Here is a 22,721-nt window from a genome sequence, read left to right as displayed (position 1 = left end):
ACCTCTAATATTAAGAAATTTCATTGCAGATTCGCAGATTTCTCTTTTATAGTATTATTAGGTGCGACTGCTCTCAGACTGTCACAGAGAAACAGAGGTCTTGCACTAAGACAACTCTTGACTTTTGGGGAAACAAAATCGAGTCGTGTGCGCCGGCTGTTGGAGGCAATAAAAAGGAATCAATAGCAAAAAGAAACTATTGCAGTTTTAACGAATTAGCAAATGTATCAAAACAGGTCTTATCTTAAGAAAAATATTTAAATCCCTCGGCGGTCCCCCTCTAAGACCCGGCAGCCATTTCTGTGTGTATTTTGGCGTAAGATATTGCCACTCAAAAGGTTACGTTATTGTCGCCTATTACGATGTATACAGTGCACCAAAAATGAATATAAATAAATCACAAGCATCTCTTTGTGTTGTCAAAACTAAATTCTCGATACAATTTAAGTAATAACAAGAGAAAACACTTTGTTAAGACCAACAGCACCTATAATTCGGCTGTGTACAACAGCCTTCCTCAGGGTGACTTAGGCTAGCAACTGTAGTTACACGTGATAAGGATAACTGCATGTACTAACAATAACAAATAATATATAGATTTAGGCACTGCCTAAAAGCGGAGCCAGCATTACTTTTTTAAGCATAAACTTGTGTAGAACCCCCCTTCCCTGCACTTTAATTATGCATCATGTTCCACCACCCACAAAAACAGCACCATATGTAAAATATATAAAGATTGCATGTTCTATAAATACTGCAATTATTATTAAAAGGTGTCCTCCCAATCCTCCTAGGGAATACCTAGAACAAATATGTTTTTGTTCTTGGTAAAAAAAGTATTTATTAACATTACTAAGGATATCATTAACTAAACTATACTTGATACACAACTGATACAGCAAAACTAGCAAAATAAATTTATGCTTTGATTAACAGGGAAGGCTTTCAGGTGTAAAAGGAGGTCATATTTATTTTAAAATGAGAATCAATTAAAGTTCCTCACAAAAAACTGGGTGCTATTTTATTCTCTTCAAAATTAAAAAAACAATAAACAAATACAAATCAAATATACTTTAATAAGTATATCAGCAAATCGCACTATTATAGTGGATTTGAGGTAAAAGTACTCATACCCATACTGTCCCAATTCCTTTTACTTCTTTAAATTACTTTACTTAACTTGCAAAGATAGGGCTTTATCGTTTTCTTTCTCTTGTGTTAGTTTTAAAGTAAGCAATTCAAATATTGGAAAAATATCTTTATTTACCTTCTCTCTTGTGCTTTAGAGTGTAACTTTGCTAAGGGTGGATTAAAAGCACTCCAACATATTTGAAAAAATTCTGAGTACATTATTTTATTATACAGTTAAGAATCACATATAAAAACTTTTAATGAACCTGTTAACCTAAAATTATCAAATTAAAATCCTTTTTAAAAGCATCTATTTAGCCTTTAATTTGAAATAGGTTGAATACGAAAATTGATTTCTAAATAGTTTTAAATATGATATAGGAGACCTGTTTTTGTTTTTTTTATGATTAACTTACTACCTCAATTACTTTATACAGGGCTTCTGGAATTACGCCCTTGTGAGGAAGCGCGTAATTTGGCTTTCTCTGCGTAATCCGCGTAATCCACAAATTTCCACGTAATCCCGCGTAATTTGGCTAAATTTTGAAAGACAAAACATTAAAGTGCACAGCTGATGTGTTCTTTTAGGGTTCCTTCCTCTATTTCTCGTAAAAAAAGACAGATATTCTTCGTAAGAGTGCGATATTTCGAACTGAATTTCGAAAACTAATAAAATGACTAGGCGTTCTTTGCTAAACCGCGAAGGCCTAGGACTAATAATAAAATACCTTTTTTTAATTGGCTGGTGGCTAGGATCCAATGAAAACTCGCCTAAGATATTTTCGCGCAAAAAATAAACCTTTTCAAGTTATTTTAGTAAAGAATCCCGCAAAATTTTGATTTTTAAAGAAAAAATGTATTGCAAATCCCGCGTAATTTAGCGCGTAATGATTGATTTTCAGCGTAATTTAGCAAAGAATCCCGCGTAATTTTGAGTTTTTTTCCGCGTAATTCCAGAAGCCCTGTTTATACAAGAACCTGTCAGGAACCTGTCAGGCCAACTTGGAAAAACATTAGGTTTTTTACTTTTATAACTCTGGTTCATTTTTTCAGAACAATTTTTCCATTAAAATATTATCTTACTTTTTGTTACTTTATATGTGTTTATTTTTGGTGACCTACATTAAATACCAATGCCTTATATGTACATCCTGCCCTGGGGCATGCCTCTTAGCCAGCAGCTTGTGTCTCAGCTTGATTTCAGAATCTCTGGCTGAGATTAACCTGAAGAAGTTTGGAGAAAAGCATTTAAGAAAAAAACTGGTAATTTCCTTACGATACAAATATTATAAATTCATAAAACCTAAAACTAAAAATAGGATACAAATATTATACCACAACAACCTAATTCATAAAACCTAAAACTTAAAATAGTCCCAACTAAAATTTTCTAAAATAATAACCATTATAGAAAATGAATATATGGACTTTGCTGTCTCATAAAGCTCTATGATCTGATGAGCCAGAGGTTGAAAGATTTTTTATAGGAGAAGCTGCAGAGGGAAAAAACCATTGCTTTTGAGCAAATTGCTCCTCTACAAAAAAGCTGTCTTGGCTTTCTATGAAACCTGAATTTTACTTTTGGACCACATTATATTGTGACATGAGAGAAACAAAGTTTTTTAAGGTTTGTAAAAAAACATTTAGGTACCAAGGGTTATTGAAAATATTGTAGTTGGTATAAAAACAAGGCATATTTTTTAGGTAATAACAGATCCTCAAGGTCCTAATATATATGTGCACATTTCAAAAATCAAAACAGAATTCCAGAATAGTCGATTTATATTTCAAGTGTTTATCAAATATATGTTGTTTTTCACAAATTACTAATACTTAGGGTTTTACGAGACCAGCTCTCAATTTCTTTAAGGTTTTAGGAAACTCTATTTTTTTCTCCAAAGAAAGCTGGAGTTTACCCAAGTAATTCATTTAAGCCTTGCTCATCTTTGTGAGAATTTGACCAATCATTCATTGAAATGAATTACAAATCATGTTTTATTTCTGGTATATCATAGCTTTCAACCCAACTTGAACAGAAATCTTGTGAAATCGGATGAAATACAGCAAATATGTGGGGGGAAAAAACAGGAGAGCCAATGCGGATGAATACAGAGAATGTATTCTCACAAAAATTTCGTTAATGATGGGGTCCAAAACCTTGTGAAAGAGTTGACAGCTCTGGTAACTTATATTCAATTCATTCATGAATAGTAGTTATAATTTTCCTATGATAGATGGTGAATGGCAGATTTAGAGATCGAATTTGATAAATACAGCCTAGAATATTTATTCCCTGAGGTAAGTACTTAAAGTATAAATTAAATTCAACAATGAAAAAGGTGTTCAAAGTTTGAAAACAAAGCAACTCCGAAAGATCGTTCCGCTAAGTACTTTAATACAATACGCTAACTTACCTACGTCTGCCAGTGCAAGAACAAATACATAGAGCACTTGTCGGAGGTGTCCATAAAATTAGCTTGTTTTTTCTTTCTTTATTTTGTGGCTTACTCTGACATTTCAGCTGACCTTGACTCGAGCACAAGACTTGACTCTCAGGACTTTCAACCATGCTTTTACACATAATTAGACAAGTTCATATCCGTGGTTAGCATTCCCACGAATGATTTTTTTTTTCAAGCACTTCTTTTTCGACAATTCTTGGCTTGTTTTGCGCGCTGGCTGGCTGGCTGGCTGGATGGATGGCTGGCTGGCTGGATGGATGGATGGATGGATGGATGGATGGATGGATGGATGGATGGATGGCAGCTTGTGACAATGACGTCATTGACCACAAAAACTGATTCGCCTAGTTAAAGACCATTTATATACGACCGCGCTGGCTCCGCTAATATTTAGGCACTGCCTAAAAGCGGAGCCAGCATTGAAAGAATGTTTTTTAATGAGATAAAAAAGCAATTTTTACTGCCATGTAATTATGAATTGTATTGGCCCCTCCAAATGGATCAAGCAAGCACTCATTCAATAATATTAAATATGCAGTATGAAAGTACTAAACCTGGTGTAAAAAAGGCTGTCAAAGTTCAAGGTGCCTTAGTTGATGACAATGTTTTTCAAGAGTCTAATGGTCAATTCCTATTTGTTCCACTATGCATATTTTTTCATCAAAACAGCCTAATAACAATCTTTGACCTTGTGAAAAAATATATCAAGGATGTAACAGCATTTCAAAGATTTAGATGCCATTCTGTAGTTTCCATGTACTGCAACTGATTATTCAGAAGAACGTATTGAAATTAATACATATTAGTGCACTCACCCTTTGGCCAGTTGTTTTTAGAGACCGTGGATCCACCCATACTAGCTACTCAAAAATGAATGCAATGGAGGAAAATACTAAATTACTGAAAGTTCTTTAAACCAAACCACTTTCATTGAGTTATGTTTGGGGTAGAGAGGAAGAAATAAACAAATAAAAAGAAAGTCAATGGGGAGTTGAAAGGGAGAAATGTGAAATGTGTATTTGAAAAAAATGTGAATCTACTTAAAAACAATATATGACAAAAATGCAATAATAGCTTGACTGAGCACTTTCCTAACATTTTCCCCTTTCACTATTACCTTTAGGTTTGATATAAAACTGCTTTCTTTATAGATTTATTATTGAAAAAGCCTTTTATAGAAGTTCCATTCATGTACCTACTACACTAGTACTAGCTACATTCTGACTGGCTTTGCCCTTGCAAAGAAACAAATAATGGATGAAACAGCATTCCAAAGATATAATGATATAGTTAGATACACTTCAGGTGCCCTTACTAGTGATCTTCCATCACCAAGGAAATTAAAATCCACTGATATACCTCAGTCATGCATTACATATTGGTGCACCCACCCTTTAGCATGGTGGCCTGCTGTTTTTTTTTTTTTTATGGAAACCCTACAGCTGGATCCATACATAATAAAGCTACTACAAAATTAAATGCAATCAAATGGAGGAGAACAAATTGACTTGGGAAGCAAATTTAAAAAAAATCCTTGATATTGCTGATTAGTGCTAAATAAAAAAATGTCTAATGCCTAACCTATTTTAATTTATTCAGGGTGCAGAGGGGAAACAGCAAATAATTATCAATTGCATATAAAAATAGACAATAGAGAGAGAAAAAAGAAACTGGGACTATATTTTTGATAAAAACTTTAACAGTAATGCAACAACTTGATTGAGCACTCTCCTAACATTTCACCTTTCCTCATTATCTTCAGGTTGATAAAAAATGTTTTACAGATTTACAGTATCATTGACACAAAGTATCTTGCTCTAAAAACCCTATTACACTTATACTGCTGTATCAAATTAACATTTACCTATTCTTATGTCTACCCTCAGGTAGTCCTTGGCTGGTTTAACCTAAATAAAAGTGAAAACAATTAACTTGTTTTTTTTTCAAATTAATATTTTCATCATCCCATTTATAACCTTACTAATTTTCCATAACTATTTGAATAAAAATAAATAAACACATTAGATAGTATGCAAGACGCAGACAATACAAGCTTGAGCAAAAAAATATAGGTTGCATTTTTGGTTTTTATTTTCGATGAAAAATTATCTTGTAACTGTAAAGTATTTATGATAATGTTGAAAAAGTTGCTGTATCTTCAAAAAGACTAAATACACAGGATATAAAGACAAGAAAGGTCTTCTTTAGCAATATATGACAGGATGATATTTGTCAGCCTTGATTAAATATCTCAACGCTGTCAATAAAGTAAAGAGAGAACGAAGAATATCAAAGGATGTTGTTATGCTCAAATTGCTTGTTAGACCACGAATTCTCAGTTTTAATGCTCGGTTACTGTAAGCTGAGTTGCATTATATCAATATAAATTAATATACATAAATAAATAAGACTAAAACAGTACATTATAATAATTTATACAGCTCTATTTCGAAACTAAGGTCTTAAAAGTAATGAACTGGCACTAGCGGTGTGTGCCGGAAGGCTGTTCCAATCTGGAATAGTGTTGGGGGAAAATGAAAACTTGTAAACATCTGTACTCTAAAAACATATGTATAAATCGAACAAGCTAAGTGTCATTGATACAGTAGCTAGACTACTACGTATTTCTGTCTTACCGTGAGGAATATACGCCTGAATTTATAGAACTTGTAAGTAAGTATTTACGAATTTAACATTTTTCTTTTCTTTTCTTCGTCAGTTGAATAAAAGCCATTCAAGTGCCAAAATTATAAGCCAATCGGAATTCAAGTAAATGGTATTTTAGCCAATCAAAACAAGGATAGATGACATTGATATGTCATCTTGACGTCATACTAAAGCTGGTACGGTGTTTTAGTTTGAGCGATTGGTTCTGGGAAAAAAGCGAACAAACAAGCATTAAAAAGCACAACAATAAATGAAAAAAAATGTCATATTCTGAATAAAAATCATCGTCAAAAACTCACCTTGGCAGTGTTTTTTTGACGCTTTATGTTTGTCGCCTAGTGGTTGTGTTCGCTTTTTGTTGTAAACCGTGATCTTTCTGCTAGCAAGGAACTCGTCAACACAAGTGAATGATTTTTATAGCTGAAAACAGACATCAATTCAAGGCCTTTTCCTCTCAGGATCTCCTTACATAGATATAGACGTGAATGAATATAGAGTGGTAGTTTAGAGCCTCTCCTCTTAGTCTTCTTTTTAGCTGCTGCTGCCACGGGCGGGATTTTACATCGGCTCGTACTTCAGACAAAACGTTTCCTCAAAAACTTCAGCCCTTTTGAATCCGCTTATTTTCTCATTAAATTATATTTTCAAGCTGCCTTTCTTCTGTAAACATACGAACTTTGCAGCACAAAGCGAGGCGGTAAAAAACACACAACAGCGTAAGATCGAGTGGGGCCTGGGAGTAGCACGATTGACTGGATGGATGGATGGATGGATTGTGACACACAGGGTACCCGCTCGATGACCACCAAAACCAAGTCGCATAGCTATACCATATTTCTATACCTATGGAGCTCCGCGCGCGGCCTGCGGCCGCGCTGGCTCCGCTACAAAATAACGGAAATGTAATGTGCGCGCATAAAAAGACCCTGTCTGGAAACATGTCTAGATTAACTGCGCGCGCGCCCGGTACGACGGGTTTGGCTATAAAAAAAGTCGTTCTCATTAAGCCCTTGCGGAGTTGTGGTTTAGAGTCTATATCCCCATTGCCCCTCCCTGTCCCGCAAGCTTCTCTCATCTCTATGGACTCTATCAATTATCTGGACCGATAAGTCCGCTAATCCCCTATGTCCATCCGAGTTGAAGTGCCTGTACACCAGGTCATCGGTCTCCCTCTCAGCCACTGATCTTATCTTGTGGGTAACTATTCTACTCTTATAGTTATTAAACCGTACCCGGAACTTAGTTGTCGTAGAGCCTACATATTGTAGACCACACGCTTTACACGAAAGCAAATAAACAACATTATCACCAAAAATGCACTAAAATGAAGTATAGTAAACACTGGCGAAAATTTAAAAAAGATGCCACATTTATAGCGGAGCCAAGCGCGGCCGCAGGCCGCGCGCCTAGCTCCATAGGCATAGAAATATGGTATAGATATGCGACTTGGTTTTTGTGGTCATCGCGCGGGTACCCTGTGGTGTCACTCGCCAGCCAGCCAGTCAGTCAGCCGCGCGACTCCCAGGCGCCACTCGGCCCCGAAATGGCGACTAAATACAAGCACGGAGCAAGGGAAAAAGTTCTTGTCGATTATGCGATGATTATTTATTTTGCCCCAAATTTTGTGACTTAAGGATAAAGTCAACTAGAGGAGATCTACTAACATTCATTCACGCCAAGATTTATCTGGTTTTAGCTAGTAAATTTAAACAAGTAACAGTTCACATTAAAAAGCGAACACAACCACAAGAAAGCGACCAAAAAAAAGGAACTTAGCCGTGGGGAGGTTGCTCTTCTTTCTAAGGGTCTTAAATTTTGTCCTAATCCTAATGAGTTGGATGTTTTTGCTTTACGTAAAGATATTAATGATTTCGTTAGGCGTATAAGGTATAGAGAATTTTTTTATGATCCGGATGCCGTAGATGCAGATTTTTCGGAAACCCCAGCTTTTAGAAAAAAAATCATCTTGGTGTCCGGAAAAAAGTCGCGAAATTGCTATAGAGGCGTACGCTAAAGCCTTGGAGGAAGAGATCTTATCTTCAACCAAACAAGGTAAGATTTATAGTAATTTGACACAGGATGAACGCCAAGCTCTTAAGGATTTAAGGTATACTAAGGATATAGTTATAAAAGAGGCGGATAAGGGGTCTGGGGTAGTGGTCATGGATAAGGATAAGTATATTCAAGAAGCACTAAGACAGCTCAGTGACAAGGAGGTATATAAGGAAACCAAGGATCTCACGCAGTATATTACGGAGCTAGTAAATAGAAGGGTACGTAAGTTGTCTGCTGATGGATTTATAGATGATAAGACTCTAGATTATCTTATCATCAATGGTAAGCCTAGGGCAGGTCGATTTTATCTCCTTCCTAAAATACATAAGAAGGGTAACCCAGGTAGGCCAGTCATATCGGGGTGTAATACTTGCACTGAACAGATATCTGAGTTTGTAGATTATCATATTAAGGATTTGGTGCCATCTATACCATCCCATATTAAGGATACTAAACATTTCCCTAATATAGTGAGGGATATGGGAACTTTACCTCAGGGGGCTATCTTAGTCACAGCAGATGTGCTTGGGCTTTACCCCCACATACCCCATGATGAGGGGTTGGAGGCTCTTAAAGCCGCTTTGGACAAACGTGGTAAGTTAACAGGAAATTATATTCCTACTGAGGACCTTGTGGACTTAGCTCGCATTGTCCTGCAGAATAACAACTTAGTATTTAATAAGAAGCATTATTTACAGGTATTAGGTACGGCTATAGGTACTAGAATGGCACAATCATATGCTAATCTTTTTATGGCTAAAGTGGAAAAGGAAATCATAGACTCTTCTCCAGTTAAGCCTTATTTATGGCGTAGGTATATCGATGACATTTTCATGATCTGGACTGAAGGTGAGGACGCTCTGAGAGAGTTTACGTTTGAGTGGTCTACTAGTCAGGTAAATTTTTTGGATGTTTCACTCTTAGGGATGGGTTTATCTCTACAGATCTGTATAGTAAGCCTACTGATAAGCATCAATATCTTTCATACGTCCTGTCATCCGTCTGCTTGTAAGAAAGGCATTCCTTTTGGGCAGGCACTACGTATTCGTAGGATATGTTCGAAAGACTCTTCTTTCGAAAAGAGGGTATTAGAGTTACAAGGTTATTTAGTTGATAGGGGTTATGACAGCAGGTTTGTGGGGAGGGAAGTTGACCGGGTTAGACGTATTCCTAGGGACGACACATTGAAAGACAGGCGTAAAGGTAAGAATGACCGTGTACCTTTTGTAGTCAATTTTCATCCAGCTCTACCTAATTTACCTGGTATTCTCCGTAATTTACAGCCAGTTCTAGAATCTTCTAGTAGATGTAAGGGTGCTATTGGTAGGGTACCTATGGTGGCTTATAGGAAACCTAGGAGTTTAAAGGATATGTTGATGCACTCCTCTCTTAAAGAGGATAGTACTCAGGTTAGAGGTTGTGGTAAGTGTGGAGGTAAAAGGTGTAGGGTGTGTAACTTTCTTAAGACAGGGCAGGACTTTCGCAATACAGTTACTAATAAGAAATATGTTATTAATTTTGACTTGGACTGTAACTCAGATTTTGTTGTTTATCTAATTACTTGCTCTATGTGTAGCAAGCAATACGTAGGGTCTACTATCAATAGTTTTAGGAAGCGTTTTAATAATCATAAAAGTAGGTTAATAAAGCACCCTAGTTTACCGGTTAGTGAATGAGTTAAGGATGACCTTATCTATCAACATTTTCATTGCGACAATCATTTAGGTCTTAATAATGTTATGGTACAACTTATAGATAAGTGTAACTCTGAGGGTCAGCTTAGGGAAAGGGAAGGCCAGTGGGCTTATCGGCTTAAGTCTATCTATCCGCGGGGTCTTAATAGTGATGACTTTTTTTTGTAGTAGGAACCCACGTAGAGATGTGTAAATTCTTTTTATCCATAGCGCGCGCTATTCTAGAAAATGCGCGTTTTTGTCAGTTGTAATGCTTTTGCGTCTCGCGCCACTATTCTGATGTAATTAAGCTTGTTACGATTCACCTTCTTCAGTCTGCCCTGAAGAAGTCTTATTAAAGACGAAAATTTGGCAGAGTCGATTTCCAGTTTTTGGTGTATTAGAAAAGTACTGAATATAATTATCACATTATTGTTATTATATTTTCTTTTCAAACATTTAAGGAAGAGTCATATTTCTTCCTTTTTCTTCTCCCTGTTGACTATTTTTATGCAATTGATGCTCTTTGCTATTTCTCCACTACACCAAAAATAAATTAATGAACAGATTTGATTTTTAAATTCGAAATTTTCATCTATTACTTTCACTTATATTTTCTTTTTAGGATTTTCTTTCCGAGTCTCTTGCCCATTACATTTATTTTAGAGGTTTAGATTTATTTCATTGGAATAGTTAGATCCAGGGTTCTCAAAACACCAAAATATAATGCATTACTGGATGTATATTTGTAGATATTAATTCCCATGGGGATGGAAAATCACCACTTAAAATGGTACATTAAAACTTCAGCATTGCATCTTATCTAAAATTGTGTCTCACACTATATTCCATCTTTGAAATCCTGTTTCATCCATTGTTCTTCGCAAGGACAAAGCTTGTCAGAATGTAGCTTTACAAATGTACATTAATGGAACTTTTATTAAGGGGAAGGGTTTTTAGTGCAAGATACTTAAACTTTATAACACTAGCCACAACCTTGTTCTTTTTCAATAATAGAATTCTGTTCACATAGCTTGGATATCAAATACATGGCCTCTTTAGAGGCCTGTGGTGGTGAAAGGGTTAAGATAATGGGAAAGGGGAAATGTCAAGAAATGCGCAATCAAATTATGTTCATTACTGTTATATTTTTTTCACCAAAGCTTTCAAGTTGAGTCAATTCACTTTATATCTCCTCTCCCGTCGATTATTTTTTAGTCAATTGATATTCTTTGCTTTCTCCCTACCCCAAACATAGATCAATGAAAGGGTTTGGTTTGAAATTAGTTAGCATTGTCAATCTGTTTTTCTTCATTGCATTCATTTGGGAGTAGGCCACCAACAACAAGGCCACTATATGGTCAAGGGGGGTGCACCAATATGTAATGCATGAAAGGAGATATATTTTCTGGATTTTAATTTCCAGACATTTTTCTGAATATTCGGTCCAATGAAGGAGAGAATCGCCACTAAATCAATACATAAAAATTACAGTATGGCATCTAAACAGTCTAAATATATTATTTTGAATCTTGGAAATGCTGTTACATCCATGACATTTTCTGCACAAGGGCAAAGCTTGTGGGAGTATTGTTTTGATTAAAAAAAAATATATTTATAATGGAACTTCAATGATGGGACATAAGAAGTTACCATTAGACTCTTGACAACTTTGACAGCCATATCCACACCAGGAATTGTGTTTGTTAACTTTGATGTACTGCATAATTTAAATTATTGAATAAGGCCTGGATCCATTTGGTTGGTACAATAAATAAATCTCAGTAGAGAGCAGGATCCTAGATCCCCCAGTAATACCTTTGATCAGTCAACACAAAAGGTTTTCAATGCTGGTTCCGCTTTTAGGCAGTGCCTAAATCCATATATTATGATTACATGCCATGCAAGCTCCTAGCTCTACTGAATGTAGACTTCCAGCATGCGAGCTAACATAAACAAGCTAAAAATCGAGCCTACAATGGAATGCACCTGCTACTGGCTCATCAAGTACGATATTGTAGACGAAAAAGTAATAACAAACCCATCAAATAAATTATTAATTTCAAGGTGAATTAATTATAATTATATACACTTCGTCTCTGAAAGTCTGTGGTGAGACTTCTCATTTGAAACTCTGTCTGCCCGGCCAAGCATTGTGACTCCTTTAGAAATATGATTTTTTTTTTTACATTAGTTCGTTGTCGGTACGCTTTTCTTGAGCTCTCGATCAATCAGCGCGCTTGTTCCAATAAATGTTGTTTTTTTTATTACTGACGTTGTTTTGGATATATAAACAAAACATGAAATGCGCTTTGACTTTGTTTAGGGATTTGATGTTTTGATTAAGTTCTCTGGATATGTCTATATGTCCAATCATCAAGTACGATATTGTAGACGAAAAAGTAAAAACGAACCCATCAAATAAATTATTAATTTCAAGGTGAATTAATTATAATTCGAAACACTTCTTCTCTGAAAGTCTGTGGTGAGACTTCTCATTTGAAACTCTGTCTGCCCGGCCAAGCATTGTGACTCCTTTAGAAATATGATTTTTTTTACATTAGTTCGTTGTCGGTACGCTTTTCTTGAGCTATCGATCAATCAGCGCGCTTGTTCCAATTTATGTTTTTTTTTATTACTGACGTTGTTTTGGATATATAAACAAAACATAAAATGCGCTTTGACTTTGTTTAGGGATTTGATGTTTTGATTGAGTTCTCTGGATATGTCTATATGTCCAATCAAGGAGAAGCTTTATTAGATTTTGGTGTCATGTTTATCTCATAAATAATACTTTTTTGTTATTCGATTTTGTTCCTATTATTTGCCTGACTAACTGCAAGCAACTGTCATAAAACTGTCCGGTGAAGTGAGAGTAATCTTAAGACTTATTTTGTTGCACGACATGCAAGAAGGAAAGTATTTATCTTTCTGATTAAAAGCACACATATGGCCTAGTATTCACAAAGGAAATATTTTTCAAAAAGTTTAGTTCCAAAGAATTTACTCCATAAAGTAAATCCATAAGTAAATTGATATTGGTTTACCAAAACGACCTTCCCCTTAGTTATGTATGCTTTATCAAGATCAATCTAAGTTCTCCAGCTTCAGTGAAAAATCCAATTACTGTTTGTGGATAAACCAGAGTTTGCACGAATATCCAAGTGTAGATCAACTCAAAATTAAAGTATTTCGTGTTAGAAAGACAAAAAGTCGCGTTTGAGACTAATTTTGTCTTACCTGTAAGAAAATCTGCGGTCTGTATTTTGTTTTACATTCACTTTTTTCCTCTAGCGCACGTCAATAACCCCCTATATATATAATACCCTACTAGTTTGATATGGAATAAAAATGAGAAAGAGACAAGCTGTTTCTTTGTATTTAGAATGGTAATAACTAAAAAAATCTGAATAATCAACTCAGGGAAATATACTTTAGTTTGTTAACAGTCTGAAATATTAACTTTCAATTGAACGCTAAAGTCCATTAAAACAGTATTTGACAGCTCGAGGGTAGAGCGTGTAAAGAAACTAAATCAACCAGAACAACTAAGAAATGATAAGAAGTATTAAACAGTCGTAAATATATCTTTATTTTCTTCATCACTATCAGCGTATGCTGTTCATGCATTATTGAGTTATTTTAGCACTGTGGGGCACGTGACTTGCTTATCCACAGGCATACCAAAGGCACGTGATTCATTAGGGTCATGCAAGCAGATAGCACACGTTTGACTTGAAAGGATCCACATTTGTTATTATGGAAACAATATCGATGCAACATCTCTTTCTTATGCGCGTTGATAAGCACTTCTTATAAGTAATTTTCTTTTACTATTTTTACAACTTTTATCTACATAAAACATGCTAACTAAGTAGGCCCAGGCCCTAGCGTTTTTAGAATATCACAGGTTTTCCCCGCTCTCACCCCAGGCTTTTAGACCATTAAGAAAAACGACTGCCATTAAGTGATATGCTTTCCAAAATTATTGAGCCCGAAACCTCTTCTGGGCTCCCATCTGTTTTGTCGCCAATGCTGATTTAGCAGCTCGAGTTTTACTCCAACAGGGTGGATGAAATATTCCCATCAGCAGGCTATGGCAACTTCACGATACTTAAAGATTCCATGACAAGATGGATTTAAAAACGTCAACAACACTGTGGTCGAATTCCCAGCTGACTTTACATATCTCCTACTATGCTTAACTATTATTACAGGACATGCCCTACTAAAATGTTTAAAGAAATAAAGAAAATAAACAGCTTAAACGAAGAATCCACGAAAACTTAAGTCTCCCTATAGTCTTCTCAGCTGTGATCAGCATGCATGGCCACTCCAACTCAGGAACTCAAGAACATCCCCCTACCCCCTTAGGACCAAAACTGTTAATTAAACAATATATTGGAGCTTAATCCGACATTTTTTATGAGTTTTAAAAGGATCAAGTCTCTCTTTCTGAAAATTGCTGACTGACTAATACATGACGTAGCAGAGCGTATAGCTTGGGCACTTTGCCCTGGCTGCACACAATAACAACCTTTGCAGATCGTTCTGAAAGCAGCTCTATGAAGCGTTCACTACGAACTTAAATTTACATGCAATTTATCCCTAAAGAACAATCAGTGAACATTATACCACCTCTATTAACAATTTAAGTAAGAACTTCTTAGCTTCTTCCACGCCAATTTGTCGAATCTTCCCTTCCTTTTTGTCTCGTTTTCCATTCCTTCCCTTGCCTTTTCTGGTCCGATTATGCTTGGGGCTTTTAGCCTTGGTGCGATAAAGTCCCTTTAGCCAGACCTCGTATGTCTTCCCCTTCTTGAGGACCCCTCTTGCCCGCAGACTCATGACATTTTTTACGTACACGACCTTGAAATGCTCCGTGTCCCCATGTGCTATCACGTACCTGAATGCACCTTCCAAAGACGACAACACAGGAACGAGCTTCATTACTGGGTTCCCTGTGGTGATGTTATACTTGATGTTAAATTCCCGCATGCTGTGACGTCTGGATCGGCGTCTGCGCCCGCCTGGGTACAAGGACGAGTAAGGGGACTGGTAATTATAGTTATAACCCCCTGAGGGCTGTTGGTAAGAGGGGTACTGGTACGATTGCTGTTGACCATATCCGGATGACTGTTGCTGCTGACCATACCCGGATGGCTGTTGCCGCTGACCATATCCGGATGGCTGTTGCTGCTGACCATACCCGGATGACTGTTGCTGCTGACCATACCCGGATGGCTGTTGCCGCTGACCATACCCGGATGGCTGTTGCCACTGACCATACCCGGATGGCTGTTGCTGCTGACCATACCCGGATGGCTGTTGCCGCTGACCATACCCGGATGGCTGTTGCCGCTGACCATACCCGGATAGCTGTTGGCCGTAGTACTGCTGTCCATACTGTTGGTTGTACTGCTGCTGATTTCCAAGAGGTTGTTGATATCCTCCTCCTGACAACGCAAAAAATGGGGCTTAAGAAAATACATTTCCAAATAACGGGCAATAACCGGAAGTAAATGTTTTTTTGTCTTTTGCACCTAATTACGCATCACTGATGCTTTTTGTGGGTGAGTAAGTGTATTCTAGTGTCTAAGGTCTTTGCTCCAAATAACGTACCAGTGATATACCATTAGTATGGCAACGCCTGAGGATGTGTGACTTGTGTTAGTGCCTGTCAATGAACGGCCTAAACTAGGGTGAGCCCACCATTTGCTGCGAGGGTTTGCTCAGACATGGATGCTTTTATAAAAAAAAGCTTTAAATATTTTTTTCTTGTTGTAATTAGCAAGTACTGCCTCCTGGAGACAGTCCAGGTCCGATAAAAAAAACAAACATCTAAACGTGCGATTTATAAAATTTAATCGCAAACCAAAAATAATAATAAAAGGATCTCTTGTCTTTCAGGTTTCAATCTGAATTGTTATTGTTCAAGTGTTTACATGGATCTTTGAGATTCAGTGATGTCTTTGAGTTTCGTAATGACTTTATGTCTACCTTGTTGCTGGTTAGCAGCAATCTGTTTCTCGCCAGACGCTTGATCGGCCAGCATCCTTCGCTGACCATATCCTTGCTGGCTCACGCCTCCTGCAGGAAGTACTGGCTGACCTACCGAGGGTGGGGTCGGGGTTGTGTTGTTGCTGTCGACTAGGGGTACTCCGCCTGTAGGGATTTTGGCGAGGGCGCATTCGTAACAGGCCTCCCCGAAAGAGGAAAGGCAATGCCTGATGAAAAAGAAAATAATATAAATAATGACAAGCTTATGGTTAATGTTGTCTATAGCAAAATGGGAAACCTCAAATTGTGCACAATGTAAACTGGACTGTGGAGAATTGAAAGTAAAACGCTATGATGAAATTTCAAAACGTTTCGCAAATTCAGACTCTTTATCCAGTGTTTCCAATATGTTATCTACTCAACCATCCCCTATAAGATAGAATATGTTAAACCCTACTCACCCATCCCCTTTAAGGTAGAACCCGTAATCGCTTATTCACTCATCCCCTATTGGGTAGAATACTTAAAACCCTAATCCCCCATTCCCTATTGAGTATAACCCGTAATAGCTTACTCACCCATCCCCTATTGGGTAGAATACGTAAAACCCTACTCACCCATCCCCTATTAGATAGAACCCGTAATAGCTTACTCGCCCATCCCCAATTAGATAGAATACGTAAAACCCCACTCACCCATCCCCTATTGGGTAGAACCCTTAATAGCTTACTCACCCATCCCCTATTGGGTAGAATCCGCTTGGGCATGCGCAGCTGAAACCACCATTGTTGTTGTTGCAGCCATAACTACACGGGTTTATTCCCATTGAGCATTCATTGATGTCTGAAGAAAAATTGAATTTTCGTCACTGATTTAATATATAGGCTATTATGCGATCGCAGGAAATAAGCAATGCTTTCAAGGTAGCACACGATGTATTTCTGCGACCTCTTGTAAACTTGCCAGCTTCGCCTGTACATAGGGTGCGAGTATGTATCCCAAATGAGCTCATGTTACCTTGACAACTTCGGCTATTCGCCCTATGTTAAGCTTGCCCGCTTCTCCTATTGGGTGTGATTAGATGTTTCCCTGACTTCGTATTACCTTGGCAGCTTCAACTATTAGGCGCAAGTATGTTTTCCTGACCTCGTATTAACTTGGCAACTTCGCCTATTGGGCGCGAGTGTGTATCCCTGATTTCGTTTTACCTTGTCAGCTTCACCTATTGGGCGCGAGAATGTTTCCCTGACCTCGTGTTACCTTGGCAACTTCGACTATTGGGCGCGAGTATGTATCTCTGACCTCGTGTTACCTTGGCAACTTCGACTATTGGGCGCGAGTATGTATCCCTGACCTCGTGTTACCTTGGCAACTTCATCTATTGGCCGCGAGTATGTATCCCTGACTTCGTATTACCTTGGCAACTTCGCCTATTGGGCGCGAGAATGTTTCCCTGACCTCGTATTACCTTGACAGCTTCAACTATTGGGCGCGAGTATGTATCTCTGACCTCGTGTTACCTTGGCAACTTCGACTATTGGGCGCGAGTATGTATCCCTGACCTCGTGTTACCTTGGCAACTTCATCTATTGGCCGCGAGTATGTATCCCTGGCCTCGTATTACCTTGACAGCTTCAACTATTGGGCGCGAGTATGTATCTCTGACCTCGTGTTACCTTGGCAACTTCGACTATTGGGCGCGAGTATGTATCCCTGACCTCGTGTTACCTTGGCAACTTCATCTATTGGCCGCGAGTATGTTTCCCTGACTTCGTATTACCTTGGCAACTTCGCCTATTGGGCGCGAGTATGTTTCCCTGGCCTCGTATTACCTTGGCAACTTCGCCTATTGGGCGCGAGTATGTATCCCTGACCTCGTATTACCTTGACAGCTTCAACTATTGGGCGCGAGTATGTATCCCTGGCCTCGTATTACCTTGGCAACTTCGCCTATTGGCCGCAAGTATGTATCCCTGACTTCGTATTACCTTGACAGCTTCAACTATTTGGCGCAAGTATGTTTCCCTGGCCTCGTATTACCTTGGCAACTTCGACTATTGGGCGCGAGAATGTTTCCCTGGCCTCGTATTACCTTGACAGCTTCAACTATTTGGCGCAAGTATGTTTCCCTGACTTCGTATTACTTGGCAACTTCGCCTATTGGGCGCGAGTATGTATCCCTGACCTCGTATTACCTTGGCAACTTCGCCTATTGGGCGCGAGTATGTATCCCTGACCTCGTATTACCTTGGCAACTTCGCCTATTGGCGCGAGTATGTTTCCCTGTCCTCATGTTACCTTGGCAACTTCGCCTATTGGGCGCGAGTATGTTTCCCTGTCCTCATGTTACCTTGGCAACTTCGCCTATTGGGCGCGAGTATGTTTCCCTGTCCTCATGTTACCTTGGCAACTTCGCCTATTGGGCGCGAGTATGTTTCCCTGTCCTCATGTTACCTTGGCAACTTCGCCTATTGGCGCGAGTATGTTTCCCTGTCCTCATGTTACCTTGGCAACTTCGCCTATTGGGCGCGAGTATGTTTCCCTGTCCTCATGTTACCTTGGCAACTTCGCCTATTGGGCGCGAGTATGTTTCCCTGGCTTCGTGTTACCTTGGCAACTTTGCCTATTGGGCGCGAGTATGTATCCCTGGGCACATCCGCAGTAATAGCTCCCCAGCGTGTTCTGACACTGGGCTCCTCCGCAAGGATTCGTCTGACACTCGTTCACGTCTATGTGGTATATGGAAACAGCTCTTAAAACAAACCATACTATGGAACAAAGCTTTTGTGCTTCATGGTAACTTTTTGCAAAGTCTAAATAACTACTCAAATATTGCCATTCAAACATATTAGTATTTAGGGATGACCAACTGATTGAGAATAACCGTAATTTAACAGCGATCAGTCAGCAACAGATTTATGCAATTTCCAATTGATTTTTATTTATTTTTACTGACTCTGTAACTCGCACTTCTGACCCTTCTGAGCTCCATCGATTGATTTTATTAAAGTACACATTTAAACTAAAGTCAAAATTCTTTAGATTCTTGCGCCTTATATTCCAGGCCATATATATATTTTTTGACAGTTTGTCAGACTCGTGCAATTTCTTTTTGAGCAACAACAACAACAAAAAACATCAAGCGTAACCTCAAGTATGACATTAAAGGTGTGTAAGTTACTATTGTCTGACCTTGACACTGGTTCCAGTAGTAAGACAATGTGAAGCCAGGCTGACAGCCGCAGCGGTATGAGCCAATAAGATTGACGCATCCGAACTGACAAAGTTGACTCTGTCCTTTACACTCGTCTTTATCTGAAGAAAGCAGAAATAATTACCCTACATACGCATTAATATATAACAAAATCGGATTTAACATCGTAAACTAACAATTTCGGATTTTCTCCTAATTTTCTCTCCCGTGTTCCCAACCACGGGGGTATGTTATAAATCTAAAAGTTAAACTTTTTGGTAGCCAAATCCGATAAAAAAACGTACCGTGGAGATACTGCAAGGCATAAAAAAAATCCCGTTTGTTCTTTCGGGTTGGTCAGATTTTTAGCAGAAAACTCACCCCAGATTTCAGATTTCGTACCCCCCCCCCCCAAAATCACGAAAAAAAATCCTGGGTACGGGCCTGTAATCACCGGTAATTTGCACTGTACCTCCGCATGTCTTGGTTTGAGGGTTATACTCAAAGCCGCTGTTGCATTTACAGACATAGCTCCCTGGAGTGTTAACGCACTTTGCCTCTCCACAGAGATTAGGCGTCATCATGCACTCGTCTTTATCTGCGAACAACAATCATACAGCATCAACATATCATATTGTAATATCATATAATTATATCACGTAATATCATATAATTATACAATAATCATTCAATTAACATCAACATACAATTTAGTCACATCATATATTCAAAACAAAAATAGCTAAAAATCGCTCACCAATTTACGAAAAGCAATCATACAACGCACCAACATATGATATAGTCATATATTATAATAAATCATGTTGAACTTTTCTTCATCTTATCACTCATCAATATCGATAATTATTCTTTACAAACAATACTCGTCCAAAAGAAAACATGCATACTGTATTCTTCTTTCATCTTAATGGCATGGAATCTGCCTTTTTGTGAGGAAAAATATTTTGGACATTTTGGACAAGAACTTGCTTTTTTAATGCCTTTTTTCGTTCTTTAAAGTAAAACTATGTTTGTAAGTCCTCAGATAGTAGACACATTTCATAGTCCAAAGTTTTAAAAGGTCGCATATGTTCATTTTAGTGAAAGTACATGTCTTCGATGTTATCATTAGCGAGTCTTACCGTTACATTGCGTGACTCACCAACACACGTGACTCCGTTCTTCATGTAGCCAATAGGACACTCGCATCGGAAACTGCCCACGGTGTTCACGCAACGGTACTGACAGTTGTGTGCTCCAGTCTTACACTCGTCCACGTCTATCAGGAGAAGCGTGGGTGAGAGTCAGTGGTGGATCTATGCAGGGAATGAGGGTCCCCTCAACCTATCACTAGAACCCCTTTGGAGGGTCTCCTCAACCTATCACTAGAACCCCTTGGGAGGGTCCCTTCAACCTATCACTAAAACCCCTTGGCAGAGTCCCCTCAACCTATCACTAGAACCCCTTGGCAGAGTCCCCTCAACCTATCACAAGAACACCTTGGGAGGATCCCCTCAACCTATCACTAGAACCCCTTGGGAGGGTCCCCTCAACCTATCACTAGAACCCCTTGAGAGGGTCCCCTCAACCTATCACTAGAACCCCTTAGGAGGGTCCCCTCAACCTATCACTAGAACCCCTTGTGAGGGTCCCCTCAACCTATCACTAGAACCCCTTAGGGAGGTCCCCTCAACCTATCACTAGAACCACTTAGGAGGGTCCCCTCAACCTACCCCTACAACCCCTTGGCAGGGTCCCTTCAACATATCACTAGAACCCCTTGGCAGGGTCCCCTCAACCTATCACTAGAACCCCTTGGAAGGGTCCCCTCAACCTATCACTAGAACCCCTTGGGAGGGTCCCCTCAACCTATCACTAGAACCCCGTGGCAGGGTCCCTTCAACATATCACTAGAACCCCTTGGGAGGGCCCCCTAAACCTATCACTACAACCCCTTGGCAGGATCCCCTCAACCTATCACTAGAACCACCCTTGGCAGAGTCCCCTCAACCTATCACTAGAAACCCTTGGGAGGGTCCCCTCAACCTATCACTAGAACCCCTTTGCAGGGTCCCCTCAACCTATCACTAGAACCCCTTTGCAGGGTCCCTTCAACATATCACTAGAACCCCTTGGGAGGGCCCCCTCAACCTATCACTACAACCCCTTGGCAGGATCCCCTCAACCTATCACTAGAACCACCCTTGGCAGAGTCCCCTCAACCTATCACTAGAACCCCTTGGGAGGGTCCCCACAACCTATCACTAGAACCCCTTTGCAGGGTCCCATCAACCTATCACTAGAACCCCTTGGGAGGGTCCCCTCAACCTATCACTAGAACCCCTTAGGAGGGTCCCCTCAACCTATCACTAGAACCCCTTGTGAGGGTCCCCTCAACCTATCACTAGAACCCCTTAGGGAGGTCCCCTCAACCTATCACTAGAACAACTTAGGAGGGTCCCCTCAACCTACCACTAGAACCCCTTTGCAGGGTCCCTTCAACATATCACTAGAACCCCTTGGCAGGGTCCCCTCAACCTATCACTAGAAATCACTAGAACCCCTATAGGAGGGTCCCCTTAAGCTATCACTAGAACCCCTTGGCAGAGTCCCTACAACCTATCACTAGAACCCCTTGGCAGGATCCCCTCAACCTATCACTAGAACCCCTTGTGAGGGTCCCCTTAACCTATCACTAGAACCCCTTGGCAGGGTCCCCTCAACCTATCACTAGAACCCCTTGTGAGGGTCCCCTTAACCTATCACTAGAACCCCTTGGCAGGGTCCCCTCAACCTATCACTAGAACCCCTTGGGAGGGTCCCCTCAACCTATCACTAGAACCCCTTGGCAGGGTCCCTTCAACATATCACTAGAACCCCTTGGGAGGGTCCCCTCAACCTATCACTACAACCCTTTGGCAGATTCCCCTCAACCTATCACTAGAACCCCCCTTGGCAGAGTCCCCTCAACCTATCACTAGAACCCCTTGGGAGGGTCCCCTCAACCTATCACTAGAACCCCTTTGCAGGGTCCCCTCAACTTATCACTTAAACCCCTTGGCAGGGTCCCTTCAACATATCACTAGAACCCCTTGGCAGGGTCCCCTCAACCTATCACTAGAACCCCTTGGAAGGGTCCCCTCAACCTATCACTAGAACCCCTTGGCAGAGTCCCTACAACCTATCACTAGAACCCCTTGGCAGGATCCCCTCAACCTATCACTAGAACCCCTTGGGAGGGTCCCCTCAACCTATCACTAGAACCCATTGGGAGGGTCCCCTCAAACTATCACTAGAATCCCTTGGGAGGAGCCCCTCAACCTATCACTAGAACCCCTTAGGAGGGTCCCCTCAACCTATCACTAGAACCCCTTGGGAGGAGCCCCTCAACCTATCACTAGAACCCCTTGGGAGGAGCTCCTCAACCTATCACTAGAACCCCTTGACAGGGTCCCCTCAACATATCACTAGAACCCCTTGGCAGAGTCCCCTCAACCTATCACTAGAACCCCTTGGGAGGGTCCCCTCAACCTATCACTA

At 39.6% G+C, this 22,721-nt stretch overlaps 2 protein-coding genes across 4 annotated transcripts in view; both read right to left on the bottom strand.

The window, feature by feature from the left end:
- LOC5510410 (degenerin mec-4) overlaps positions 1-13,414 on the bottom strand; it is a 31,920-nt gene extending 18,506 nt beyond the window's left edge. For both annotated transcript variants that reach the window (XM_048727465.1, XM_032379508.2), the window contains exon 1: positions 13,229-13,414. The gene's annotated coding sequence lies outside the window, so the exon portion shown is untranslated. The remainder of the gene's footprint in view (positions 1-13,228) is intronic.
- Positions 13,415-13,556: 142 nt separating this feature from the next.
- The window catches only part of LOC5510408 (fibrillin-1), a 95,916-nt gene continuing 86,751 nt past the window's right edge, over positions 13,557-22,721 (bottom strand). The window contains exons 64-71 of one of the 2 annotated variants that reach the window (XM_048727464.1): positions 20,344-20,460; positions 19,654-19,779; positions 19,181-19,303; positions 18,598-18,717; positions 16,723-16,831; positions 15,989-16,215; positions 15,328-15,444; positions 13,557-15,246 (exon numbers count right to left, since the gene is read on the bottom strand). In XM_048727464.1, the coding sequence (XP_048583421.1) occupies positions 14,618-15,246; positions 15,328-15,444; positions 15,989-16,215; positions 16,723-16,831; positions 18,598-18,717; positions 19,181-19,303; positions 19,654-19,779; positions 20,344-20,460 (1,568 nt within the window). In that variant the 3' untranslated portion in view covers positions 13,557-14,617. Of the gene's footprint in view, positions 15,445-15,988; positions 16,216-16,722; positions 16,832-18,597; positions 18,718-19,180; positions 19,304-19,653; positions 19,780-20,343; positions 20,461-22,721 lie in introns of both variants that reach the window. The other variant, XM_048727463.1, reaches the window with a different exon arrangement.

Source organism: Nematostella vectensis, chromosome 5 (assembly GCF_932526225.1).
Source record: "Nematostella vectensis chromosome 5, jaNemVect1.1, whole genome shotgun sequence".
In the NCBI taxonomy this organism is placed as follows: domain Eukaryota; kingdom Metazoa; phylum Cnidaria; class Anthozoa; order Actiniaria; family Edwardsiidae; genus Nematostella; species Nematostella vectensis.
Note: the sequence above shows the minus strand (reverse complement) of the source record. Positions and strands in the feature narration are given on the sequence as shown.